This window comes from Oncorhynchus kisutch, linkage group LG6, assembly GCF_002021735.2.
Source record: "Oncorhynchus kisutch isolate 150728-3 linkage group LG6, Okis_V2, whole genome shotgun sequence".
NCBI classification, from domain to species: Eukaryota; Metazoa; Chordata; class Actinopteri; order Salmoniformes; family Salmonidae; genus Oncorhynchus; species Oncorhynchus kisutch.
The window spans coordinates 42,736,350-42,750,033 of record NC_034179.2 but is presented as its reverse complement, the minus strand read 5'-3'; the positions used below and the strand labels follow the sequence as shown (position 1 = coordinate 42,750,033).

At 42.1% G+C, this 13,684-nt stretch overlaps 2 protein-coding genes across 3 annotated transcripts in view; one reads left to right on the top strand and one right to left on the bottom strand.

Moving 5' to 3' along the window:
* The window catches only part of LOC109892870 (homeobox protein PKNOX2), an 88,257-nt gene extending 87,487 nt beyond the window's left edge, over positions 1-770 (bottom strand). For both annotated transcript variants that reach the window (XM_020485712.2, XM_020485713.2), the window contains exon 1: positions 682-770. The gene's annotated coding sequence lies outside the window, so the exon portion shown is untranslated. The remainder of the gene's footprint in view (positions 1-681) is intronic.
* A 1,159-nt stretch (positions 771-1,929) lies between these two features.
* Positions 1,930-9,247, top strand: tmem218 (transmembrane protein 218). The gene is made up of 3 exons (XM_020485711.2): positions 1,930-2,595; positions 3,271-3,373; positions 8,605-9,247. The coding sequence occupies exons 1-3, from the start codon at positions 2,486-2,488 to the stop codon at positions 8,737-8,739; spliced, it is 348 nt and encodes a 115-aa protein (XP_020341300.1). The 5' UTR covers positions 1,930-2,485; the 3' UTR covers positions 8,740-9,247.
* Positions 9,248-13,684: the final 4,437 nt, after the last annotated feature.

Here is a 13,684-nt window from a genome sequence, read left to right as displayed (position 1 = left end):
CCATTTCAAGACAATCATCCAGGTGCAAAATCAATGAAGAATATACTGCAAAATCAATGAAGAATATACAAATCCATACACATGAAAAAGGCCTAACATATAGGCTATGTCAGTCAAAACATATTTGCCCATACAATTAATTAATCACACAAATAGAAAAATGCATAATAACTTATTAATAAATCATTATTCAATAAGCATGATACATTGTCACGCGTGGAAAGCGCGTTCACGTGCGCAGTGTCTAAAATTGTCTTGTGCAGTCCTTCGATTATTCTCTCAAACCAAAACATTGTTCTATTCTCCATATCCCTTACAAACACCTCGCAAACACCTCGCAAAACGTGCCCTAAATGCCATTAACAGAAACATAACCAACATATTTTATTAATCCATACGCTGCATCAAGAAAAAAACATCCAGTCTTCCCATCCAGTACAAAAATGTATCTCCCTTCTCTGTTTCTTTCTTTTCCTCTCCTCCCTCCCTTACACACACGTTCTCCCTCCTCCCCTCTCTCCCTGTCTATCTTGCTCTATCTCTCTCCCGCTCTCTCTCCCTAGCATGGCCCTGTCTGTATGAATAATGTGCTGCCTTTTGTAATGAGGGCGAGGGGGAAAAAAAGACGCTGGAGTGTTAGCCTGCTCCATGCTCTGACATTGAAAATGAATGACAGCTTACCTGAATGCCAATCTTCATCAGACTGACACTAGGCTGACAACACAGCCTATACTCCCTTGCACAAACTGTGACGTCTGCCATGTAAGACCCCTCCCACCCCCCACACACCACCCCACCCCTCCCCTCCCCTCTGGCTCCTCGTATCCCCCCTCCCATCACCTCCACTACTCTCCCTTCAGTATTACCACACAAACCCCAGCACTGCGCATCTATTCAAATCGTGGAGTCTGCCGCCCCCCTGTCGGCTCATATTAAAAATTACCGTCAGACAAGCAACTGATATGCTACATTCATTGGAAACATTAGCAAACATTCCAGTTATCCAGTATGAGGATGGATAGATTCTGTCACTTCCCAATGACGCAGTGATGTAAAGTACTTAAGTAAAAATAGTCGTTTTTGGGGGGTATCTGTACTTTACTTTATGATTTTATGAAGTTAACGTTTACTTTTACTACACTACATTCCTAAAGAAAATAATGTACTTTTTACTCCATACATTTTACCTGACACCCAAATGTACCCGTTACATTTTTAATGCTTACCAGGATACCTATCAAGAGAACATCCCTGGTCATCATCTCTACTGCCTATGATCTGGCGGACTCACTAAACACAAATTATTCGTTAGTATAAATAATGTCTGGTTGTTGGATAGTGCCGCTGGCTAAAATCATTTTTAAAAAAGTACTGTCTGGTTTACTTAATATAAGGAATTTTAAACGATCTATACATTTACTTTTGATAGTTATGTATGTTTAAAACTTTTACTCGAGTAGTCTTTTACTGGGTGTCTTTCACGTTTACTTTTTACTTCATTTTCTATTAAGGTTTATCAAATTGGTTTATTAAGGTTTATCAAATTATTCACAAAGATCTATTATCCCAATGTTACAGTGGCAATAGGCGGCAGGTAGCCTAGTGGCTAGATCGTTGGGCCAGTAACTGAAAGGTTGCTAGATCGAATCCGCGAGCTGACAAAGTACAAATCTGTCGTTCTGCCCTTGAACAATTAATAATAATTAAAAAATGTCTTATTAGCTGTAAGATCAGTGACTGGCAAAATGTCTGAAAAGCATTCTAGTTGCCCACTGATAAAATCAACATCACGTTAGTTGGATTTATTGTGGTTAAGCATTCAAAGTTAAAGCATCATTGTTTATGGCAACCAAGAGAGCGTACACAATTTCAGATGCTCCTTCTTCTTGAAATACACTACACTTCCCAGCACTCTATTCGGTATTAGTAACAACCACTTTGCCAGGCTGCTTCTATCCTATGAAATTGAAGTTTATTTGCAACCATTGGCTCCAGCTGGTAGTAGTTATACAGTTTGCACGCAGGCGATAGTACAGAAGTGATTTCGTGCAAGTTCTGTTTGCGTTCAGAAATCAATTTTTTGGTGTCGTGGGTTATCACGAGCGGTCTCAAACTTTGAGTTATTTGGAAAGCAAGTTATTGAATCAGCACGCGCTCACAGGCCTGGATGTTGTGTTGAGTGTACGAGCTAGCTATTTAGCTAGCTAGGTAGCTAACTTTACTGTCATCAGCGGGTGCAAAATGCGATGTCTAGAGTTCTAAACGATGCAATTCGCATTCTAGGGTGCAACTTGTTTTGCAGAAACTCAATTTAACGCAATTAGCTTTGCTTGAGCTGAACAACAGCGCTAGCTAACGCATATAGCTACGTTAGCTAGCTAGCTCACTTGAATCTCCTCAAGACGTGACTGAGCAGCTAACTAGCTCGCTTGAATCTCCTCAAGATGACTGTGAGCAGCTAGCTAGGTTAACCCTTTGGTGAAGAATGGCTGGCACGGTAATGGGCGTGGGCACTGGGGTTTTCCTCATTGCTCTTATCTGGATTGTGGCTCTCGTGCTCGGGATGATCCTTTTGAGAGCTACTGGACCAACTAAGTAAGTTACCGGTAGTTGTGTATACATACACACATGCAGGCCTAGCTAAATAGGCTACCTCAACACAGTTTTTACACATTATCTTGTGCAGACATGATACCACACTGTACATTTGCATTGCCCCGAATAGCCTGCTTCTACAACCGCCATGCCAAGAGGTGAAATCACAGGTTCATAGGTGTATGCTGCACACTGGCTGTTCCACATCAAATCCCAGGCTTACACTTTTGTGGTTTATACTGTACATTATTATGTATTTCAGAGGGATTATAATGTATTTCAGAGATTATATCAAATAGTTAGGCCCTACATGTTTTATACAGATGTATGGCTAGCCCAGGGCCGTATTCGGTCTACTGTTATTCGACTTTAGACCAGCCTGCTATTTGCACTGTTACTGTCTAGGGACAGATGTTTCTGACGGCTACTGAAATGGTTATGTCAAGATTTTACTCTGAGAAAATGAATCGATTCACTAAAACGTGTAAAAAGGGGTTAGTTTACTGGTTATACATATTTGATTGGGCTGATTGATGTTGATTGCAATGACCTTGGCCTATTTTGCATTAGTCCTAAAGAACACAATCAAAAGTGATTGATTACCAGTCAAAATATTTGAAGAATACAATTTGACCCCATATGATATAAATGATATCTGTATTGTTTTTTTAACAGGTTAGGCGTCATCCCTGTCTTCCTGCTGGCCTTCATTGCCACTCTTATCCTGGTGTTCTTCCCCCGCAGCTCAGAGACTCCGTCACCATTCAAAGACATCGAGGTAAGCAAAAAACTGTAATATAATTGTAATGCACACACACACACACGTGCAAACGTACTCCAGCGTAGAGGCAGCCAGCTGCAGAAGGCTCTTGGGTGTCAAAGTTTCTCTTTAGAAGTGGGAGCCACTGGTGTAATGTGTTTTCTAATATTGATACTCAACTAGGGATGGGCATTTCAGATTTTTACTTGAGTACTCGACTGAAATACCCCCATATATTTTTAGAACACAAGGCCCGCACTGGAAAGAAACATGTGTGCATTTATCTATAGGCCTATGCCAACAGTGCGCGACAATGGCTAATTTGTTATAACCATTATAGATAACAAATCCTAATTCATTTAGCAGACAAGACACTCTTATTTCCCAAGCCCTTATCACAGTCTAGACACCTATTTTATAGTTTAAGAAAAATAAGTAATATAATAGAATAAAATATCATATTTTTCCAAATGAAAAAAGTTGCCACTGCGAAGTGATGAGCATCTAACGTCTGGAACAGTTATTCTCAGTGATCATTTGAAACGGGGCTCTATTTGGCGAGTTGAAAGCCTATTTCCTTCAGGGTTACAAAACAAAATCTGTATTTTTGATATTCCGATGTTCAATTTAGTTTATTCTGCCTGTTCTTTGGAATTTTCTAAATGGATTAACAATTTCACATTGAACACTGCGTGGTGATGAATTACAATCACGACATCTGTTTGAGTAGGTCTAGGCTTAATGATTCTGATAAATATACTCTTTGTGTTTATCAAACTAATGTTTTTGCGTAGTTTCATTTTTGGAACCTGTCTATGTTTAGTGGGGTTATAGCTTAGGCTAAACAATTCTAAACGGCACTAGCGGTTCACAAAGGAGCCAAAGTGGAAAATAGACGGGACACAATCGTTCCAAAACTGCAACACATATCAGTCCATTTTGAATTTGTGATAAAACTGTTGTCATTTTGCAAGGAATGTTGCTTGTGTATCCCATCAGCTGGATACAGTTTTATATGCATCTATTTCTGTAGGCCTAACGGGAGCTTGTGTGCGCATGCAATTGAGTGAATGAGACACGGAGGGAAAGGGAATTTAGGGAGAAGAACTGTGTGATGCTGGGCTATTTATTTTTTGGGGGGTGCCCCGTAAATGCACATGTGCAAATAGAACACTAGTCAACGCAAATTAGCTTACTCTTCAGGACAACAAGTTGATGCTGTTGCTATGCAACCTCTTGCTAGCTAGTTTAGCATAACAAATTGCTAGTTAGACATTTTACAACTTTGTGTGTGTTCCTAAATTCAATGTGAAGTGCCAGTGTGCGCTCGTAAATTCAGAGCATTGTCAGATTGTCTGTTTTGTAAATTCAGAGTGTTTCGCTCTCGGGGCGCACACGGGACGCTTGGGCCAAGAGGTAGAGTTGATTTGAGCGTTCTGAATTTATAACAGCAGTCAAGGACCCAAGCTAACGTTGGCTAGCTTGCTAGCTACTTCCAGACACAAATGAGACCACACTGATAATTTTATTCGCCCTAGCAGAGCTGGGTAGGCTGTTTTTATGTTTTCCAAAGTGTTGGTGACTGTAACTGTGCTGCTGGCAACAATTTAAATATGCTTTTTTGCCAACGTTTACTGACACTTGCCATATTCAACGGGTGTTGAGCGCTCGTAAATTCATTATTCTGGGCTCTAGTACACTCAGACGAGAGTGCTCTGAATTCGGAGTAGATAGCCAGAGCGAATTTACGAAAGCACCCAAATGTCCATTGAGAACGCACAACGACTATACCATTTAGCTAAGCAAAGAATGACAGGAATAATCAAGTCAATAAACGTTGGGTAGTTAGATAGCCTATAGTTAATATACTGGCAAGTTTGATGTATAAGTAGCCAACTAACATACCAGTACTTACTGCTGTAATGATATGCTATGTGGTTCATAAGGACAGTGTAGCTAACAAATTGTCAGCCAGCATAACGTGTAATGTAACTTATTTGAAAAGTCATTACTTTATTACATTGCTCAACATTATCTTAACATTTGTTATAATTGGTTAATGCAATTCATTTGTATCCACTCTCGTTGTACTTTGGCTGCATATTTTCCAACATTTTCTTCAAATCTGAAAACGATGTGAAGCCACGCAAATTTCCTGAAGAATTGCATTATGGGTCCCAGGGTACGGAAATAGTGTCCTTTGTGTGTATACTTCATATTTTTGCAAATTTAGTACCTCATCTGGTAACTTTTGGTATACTGACTATATCCAATAATAATACATATACTATGACCAATAAGCATACTATATACTCAATTCACGTCACAAATAGTATGGTTAGTATGAGTATTCGAGCACAGCTACAGACATCTGCCCCATTGAATCATGCGCATAATTTTCGTGTCATTATTAGCTAACCCATCTATGAAGGTCTATGGAATATGAATAGCGTATTGCGCTCATCAAATGATTCCCCTGAACAACACAGAGGGATTTGTCCCAAACAAGTAAACTGCAACCCATTTTTTTTTTGTCATGGTGGCTTTTGTTTTGTGGCCCATGTACATTATGTAGGCCAAGCAGAGTGGCCTGTTGGCCCTGGCTGCAGAGCTGCAGTCAGAACATGTGGCGGTGTGTTTGTCATAAAGACCTGGTCTGGTTTATCTCTCCCCAAAGGCAGCGCAGCACAGACAGACCACAGCGCTTGCCTTTCCTGCTGCGCTGTCTGTGCATGGGAAAACCAGAAGTACAAAGAGGCATGGGCTGTGTCTCATAGGGTTGCAAAATTACGGGAACTTTCCATAAATTCCCTGGTTTTCCAGAAACCCTGGTTGGACGACTCTGGATTTCCTGCTTATTCCCTCTCGATTTCGGAAATACCAGGGAATTTATTGAAATTTGCAACCTAGTCTCAAATGACACCCTATTCCCTATTTAGTGGACTACTTTTGATAAGGCTTTGGTCAAAAGTACTGCACTATATAGGTAATAGGGTGCCATTTGGGCCGTAGACATGGTTCTGTGCCTGTTTTCCTGTTAGTTTAGGCCAATGTGCAAGATCAGCTGACACACAGACCCGATGAATCAGGCAATATATTTTCGACGATGTATTCATTATGGATTCATTATGGTTTTTTATGTGAATAAATTCACTATTTGCTGCTCTGTCATACTTTAAAAATCTATTTTCCACAGAAAAGTGTTAATGTATTTAGGTTTATGTAGTGAAATATTCATTGACTTTTAAATTAGTTTCAAATCTTAGGCATGTGTAAAAAATAAAACATATTTTTATTGATTTTAAAAGATGATTGGTGGAGTGCATAATTTCTAAAATAAACAAGCGTAGCTAAAATAGTTTTAATTCGGCTGATTGCACATTGTAATTAGTTGTCAATAGTCTACAACTGGTGTACTAAACGATTATTACATCAAAAACCATACAGTTCGGTATGATGTAGCCCAAGCCTATTGAAACACACAAGGGCAGACCTATTACACATGCAATTTGCTTGTAGAAGGTGGTCTTATAGAAGAGGCTCAACCAGTTATTCCTTACCACAGAGATCCTATTAAATTATATGTGACTTACCTCTGAATAACTAGCTACTGTGTGTGTGTTACTAAGAGATTGTGTGTGTGTGACCGACCACGATAATGTGTGAATGTGTATGCATGTGTCTGTGTGTGTGTAAGAAACGGCTAACCTCTTGCTGTTAAACAAAAACAAAATATCACAGTGCCAATTAGGCCGGCCCCAGACAGGGCCTCCGTACCGAACGGCTCGATGCCACATTAATAAAACATGGGCCCCAGCTCTGGGCTCCGCTTGCTGGCTAATTGGCAAATTAGAAAATGAGATGCGTTAAATGAGAGAACACTGCATCCGCCAGAGACAATGCCCCCCACCCCTGCCCCGAAGCTCCCACCAAGGCCCCAGTATCCTATCTTTAGTCAGCAGTAGGTTGTTACCGCCTCGTAATATTTGGCATCTGTACGGTGGAGCAGGTCTTCAGGGAGTTGGGTCTCTTGGTTAGTCATCTCTTCCACTCCTCCCCCCAGGTCCTTCTGTTTTGTTCCAACAGGCCTCGCAGTAAAACCAACAACTGTCCAAGTGTAACCTTGTATCTAAGTCATAGGGGCCCCCAGTTAACACACACACACACACACACTGGCTGGAAATTGTATTGACCAAGATGATGGAACACAGTACTATTGACTCTTCTGTGATTTAGTGAATTATGTATTATATTAAATGAATCATATTAAGTGTAGTTAGTGTCTCTTTGAGGAAGGTTGGTCATAATGCATTCAATCATTTTTTTGTGATTTGAATCATTTGTATTTTTGCCATTGTTTCAACTTACCTAAGTGTTTAGTTTTTTGAGCCATTTCAAGTGGATGATGTAACAAGTGATCATATTGTATACATTGAGAGTGATCATTATCTTTTAAAATAAGGCCTGTTATTACTCACATCATTATTGACAAGTCTCTTGCCCTATCATGTCCATTTATTGAACGAGGCCATGTTTGCTTGAGTACGATATAGTTACTGCCTGAAACGTGTACATTTATAGAGCAACATGGGTCATGATCTACTAAGTCAAGTCAGACACTGTAATACATTTACCAAAGTCCATGTTAACATTTGGCTTAAACATTTGGCCACTAGTGAAGTAAGTGTGAGGAGAGAAGCCTGCCTTGCCTTCCCATTTCCCTCCAGCACTGATTACAGTGGCTCACTTGTGACATCTGTTGGAAGAAAGAGGAATTAGGATAATTAAAACACAAGTTACCCATTTATCAGATCTACACAAACCATCATCGATCCTAACTAACTCATTCATCATCCATTTGGACTTTGATCTACACTGAACCAAAATATAAAGGCAACATGTAAAGTGTTGAGGGGGGGGGGGCTCATAATATGAGAAGAGTACTGTTAGTTTGGCTTAGTCTGTAATAAAGCCCTTTTGTAGTGAATAACTCATTCTGATTGGTTGGGCCTGGCTCCCCAGTGGGTGGGCCTATGCCCTCCCAGGTCCACCCATGGCTGTGCCCCTGCCCAGTCGTGAAATCCATAGTTTAGGGTCTCATTTATTTATTTAAATTGACTGATTTCCTAATATGAGCTGTAACTCAGCAAAATCTTTGAAATTGTTGCATGTTGTGTTTTATCATTTTGTTCAGTATATTTGGTCAACCAATGAATGAACATAACAACCCTATCTCTCTACTCCCACAGATCGTAGACACTTTCTTCATCGGCCGATACGTCCTGTTGTCAGTGGCCAGTGTGGGCTTCCTGGTTGCTCTGTTTGGCCTGCTGCCACTGCATTTCCTGGAAGCCGTCTATGCCAAGCCCTTGAGAACACATTAGAACGGAGGGGCCAGGCCAAGTTGACTCGCTAGACTGGTGGCCAGGGCCGTATGTGCAGCACTGGAAATGAGAAAAGGCCAACTAAGAGGGGCCCTAGTTAAATGGAGCACCGGACAAGTTGGCACCTGAACCAAAACATGGGCAGAGCCAATGTTTTCTCTGTGGTCAACTGTTGTGTTTGTTGTTGGGGGGAGTTTTGGGCCAACCATCATTAAAGATAGGCTAAAATGTTGCCTGGTATCTCACCCTGACATAGATTATATGTTTTGTATATAGATAGCTATGAGGTTTGAATTGTAGTGGTGGGGTAGCAGTTGCATTAACGGAATGGATTTATCTCTTGGGCCTCTAAAGTTCAGAGGATAAGACTTAGTTAACTTAGATAAGCTGTAATTTAAGTGTATGTATATTTTTGACATTCACTTTTTTTTTACTGAACTTGTATTTATTTTTTTTACATTACAAATATTTTACAAGACAACTTCATTAAACATTTCATTGTTGGTTATCCCGCCTACTGAAAACTAATTCCTTCGAGCAAAATCATCCAGCATCAAAATGCCACTAAAGAACTCAGGCCTAGTCCTGCTGAAGCAGGCCCTGTTAAGGATATGCATAGCGCTGTTTGTCTACGTTCAGATGCAGCCAGGTGTCTTTTTGAGTGACTTTGGTTAATTAAGATATCTTCTTTGATTACACTTCTCATAGCTGTCTGATTCATGAAGCCTCTCAAGTCAGTCAAGTAAATTGAATGAAGAGAGAACTGTCAGTAGCAATGCTGTGACATACTATGATGTGAAGTAGTAGCCCTCTCACATAGTTAAATAGAGTGAGCGTGTTCATTAACTCCAGATGCATCCTGTGTTCTGTCACATTTGCCGGCATTTAAACCAGACAGATTGGATCTGCACTCGACTACATTGAAATGTAAATTTTTCAACTGACTGATGCCGTCTTTCTCGGTCTCATACCCCCAAACAATAAAACAAAGTGGGAAAGCACAAATTCTGGTTTTGCTGTTGTCCCACAAAAAAACTTAATGCAGCATTTATTTCCTTGAACAATGGGCGCTATTGTTTTTAAGTTATTTTGTCATTTCAACTCTCAGATAAAATTGCATAAATGCTCATCAGAAGTGTGCATTGTGTAGCGTTCACACGCATCTTCACTAATCCTAAAATGAGATGTAATCTCCAGGACAACATACGATATCAAGTTTCCCTATATTATTCAGACTGCAACAAATGTGATACTGGGATGCCAGGCCTGTAGAAGTATCGTGAAAGACATCACAAAAAATATATATTCTAAAAGGAATCCAGTCACAAGCAGTAGGGGTACAGCAGGGGTATGTTATTGCTAACATAGCACCATGACAATAACATGTTTCCTTTTGCCCCTTAGAGGATAGTAAGTAACCTGTAAGATGGATGTCTGCTCTCATTTATGTCATCAATCATTTATCTCTAATCATACCATTCTGTTGCACAGTGGCGTGGTTAGGATAGTATCACCAATGATTCCACAGAGTATGATGCTTTTTGCAATCTAGGGGCTCATTTTCCACTGCTCAGCCCCTCTCTTGGCTCCTTGCAGCCCCCTATTTAAAGTGCAAAGCCTGACGGGACGTGCAGTGAAATTCCAACCAGGATGATGAAAGAGAATCTAATGAATCAAAACCAATCCTATTAGTTCCGGCCCACATCTCCACACAGTGGCCTTTTCTACACGGTCAGGCCCATCCACCACCACAGGTCCCTCTCACACAGTCTTGGAAATGGGTGGTGCAGCCTGGCATGGGATGGATCTGAGATCATTCAACACAAGGGATATAGGGGGGCTCCTTGCCTGTAATCGAGCATGTGATTACCATGAAACATGATCTTTGCCATAGAGTGGTATAATGTTTTGAAGCATAGTGACACTTGTTGGATAGGATTTACCTGGGAGGTGTAGAAAACTAATGTGGCCTATGCGTTGAAATGTTAGCAGAGACTAGTTTATTTGCAAATGTGTGGGGGTTGTCGTTGAAATGTATCTTTTGAAATGTTTTTCCTGCAACAACAGTTGATATTTCAAGGTCGCCATGCAGCAGATGCCACCGATTACCACATCTTTCAGCTGCCTCAGGCTCCAAATCTGACAGTTTAGGGCCTGCGCAAGACGCACACCCAAAGTTCTTTGCTCCAGCCAATCCAACTCTTTCTCACTCTTTCTTTTGCTTTAACCCGTTATTTTTATTATCATTTCTGTTACCAAACTCCGTCTCTAGGGAGTGGGAAAATGGGCAGAACAAAGCGTCTGGGGGTTTGAAGCTCTTTTGGAACCTCGATCCAGAGCCTTTGTGGAGCAGCCAGCTGGACATACAAAGAGATGGGGGGGGGCTGGAGAGAGAGAAAAAGAGAGGGAGATAGAGATGTGGGGGCAAAGAGGTGTGCAAAGCCCAGGATGTGGGAGTGGTGCTTGGTTTTGAAGCAGGGGAGGGGAAAAAGGAGGGGAAGGGGAGTGTGCTCCTCACTAGAGCCTGTTTTGAGATGCATTGAAGCAGAACTCCTGCCTTGCCCCCCCGCACCCTATCCTTCATCCTCTGTTCCTGGTGTAATATGGCCAATGTCATCAAGCCTTTCCACTCTTACCCAACCTAACCCTGAAGATCCTCTATCAGTGCTCCAACATCCTGACCCATGGTTAGAGCATCCCTTCCAAGCTGTTTGACAGGAGACAAGAGCCAATGGTTTAGCACTGCCGGTATTGATGATGGATCTTTGATCCACTCGGCTGGCAAGTTTTCAGCAGGCCTCCGTTGCCAATTTGTTATAGATTTCAAAAGTATACATTTTTTGTTGAGGGCTTATACTTCAACCCAAAAATGGTTGAACTGGTTCTAAATCCCTCAAAGCCTGAATTTGATTAAGGCTCCCTGTCCAACGAGTGGAACTGGGAACATCCAAACCTCCAGTGAGTCCCCTCACTACCCTGGCTTGGCTGGCTGCTTCACCATAGCTGGGAAATTAGTTGTTTTGGGGGGTAGAAACTTGCTTGGTGCAGGGTTGCCCTGGCAACTGCCGATGTATTTTTGGGGCAGAGGACTGGATTTTCTCACTGCCGCCCCGGTCTCGCTCCATTACGCCCTTTGTGCGAGGCCAGAAGGTGCTGTCAGTGCCCCACACACTCTGGGACAAATCCAGAGTCCCAGGAGCCGGCGTCGCCTCTTTCCTCTTAGCCCTCTCTCAGGAGGGGATTACCTCCTCCCAGGGTGAAGACGAAGGCCCAATTTAGAGGTCAGAGTGCTCTCCAATGGCCTCTTGTCAGCTCAGACCCGACGGCCCATCACGGGGCAAAGCGTGGCTCTTCGGGGATCCCTCTGTGATTGTGGGGAGAGGTGTCCGAACATGGGCCACCTCCCGGGGAAGGGGTTACGATGTCGGGCTTTAAAAAGACTGTGGTCGTAATGATGGAGTGAGAGATGTGTTGTCTGCGGTAGATGGTCACTGTGGTCCAAAGGAAAGATGTGTGTGTGTTTGGTGGTCCGGTCAGTTCATACACAGGGAGGACAGGACATACCTGTTGGTCTTGCTTTTTGTATCAAATGGAATCCGAGTGATTTTCAATGGAATAGCTCAATGAAGTGTTGAAGAAATGGTTAACGATGCAAGAGGTGTTTGTACTATTGACTTGGCACAGACATGTTCCTGAAATGGAATAGTGATAGCCCATTGAACTCAATCGTTAGACTTTGGAGCTGAATTCACAATGGAAAGATGATGTAGCCAATCAGATATTAAAATCAGGGTGGTTTTATGAGGTTTACAGTTTGGTTAGCTATGTATCGTAATGTGTACTGCTCACTGCTAGACTAGATGCATACAGCAGAAGGTTTCCCTGTATGCATCTCCCTGCCCCATAGTGACTTTTAGTACATCAACGTCAAGTCTGTCATTGTCCATTAGCGGTTGCTGGGCACAAAGAGAAAATTGTCAAGAGGTTGTTGGGATAAAACCCATGATCAGGTCTGATGTGTTAGCCCAGCATGGTACCTCTGTTCCCCCAAGTCCTCTCGTCTCCAACCAGCTGGACTGGATGGTGGTTGTTGAAACATCGGACCAGAACGTTTCGACAAGGTCGTTGTAAAAAAAAACTTTTGTCTGATTGTGATCGCTGATCTAAGATGATGTACGAGGGCTCATACTGTGCGAGCAGGCGGCTACAAATTTGCCTTGCTAGTTGCACTAGTGGGGGGTGGGCAATGGGGATTTGAGTTGCCTCGTTAAAGGAAGACCGCAAGTGAAAAAAATAACCCTTTGTGGCCCCTTTTTTTCCCTTTCCCTTCTTATCAAAGGGAACTGGCGTTCTTCTGGCCAGATAATTGATACGTGAGCTCCGAAAATTGAAATTGTCACCGGTGAAAATGAATTATCTACACCTCAACAAATGAGAATACACCGGCCTTGATGTCTAGTTTTGTTCCATCTTGCATTTGGCTTTTCATGGCATATTGTAATATTCCTTGTTGGAAAAGCATGAATATCCTCCAACAAAGGCTTACCCTTTCTTGCACTGATGCATTTAGAGTTTTCAGAGAGGGTCTGAAACACTCCCTCTCCAATCCTTGGTCTAAAGCGCTATGGGCAGAAAAGGGGGGCACACCGTAACAGATACCGCCTGCCTACTTTAGTCAGTCTCCCTTGAAAAAATGATCTCAGAACACAAACCAATGGGTGGGGAGGCGTGATGCATATCCAATCCCTTTGATGTTGCGAGGTGGAGAAAGTGGTATTGTGCTGGACTTGATCAGTCAGCTGGTAGACACTTGATTAATGGAACTGATCAAGCTTTGGTAAAACAGGCTTCTCTGTATCCTCCCCCTGCCCCAAACTCTCTTCCCTTTCTCCTCCCCCTCCAGGCCTTGTTTTCTGTCCCCCTGCTCCGTGCAGAACGAATGACA

Coding starts and splice junctions, on each gene's coding strand:
- tmem218 (XM_020485711.2), top strand. CDS start 2,486: ATGGCTGGCACGGTAATGGGCGTGGGCACTGGGGTTTTCCTCATTGCT. Junction 2,596..3,270: donor AGAGCTACTGGACCAACTAA/GTAAGTTACCGG, acceptor TTTTTTTAACAG/GTTAGGCGTCATCCCTGTCT. Junction 3,374..8,604: donor CACCATTCAAAGACATCGAG/GTAAGCAAAAAA, acceptor CTACTCCCACAG/ATCGTAGACACTTTCTTCAT.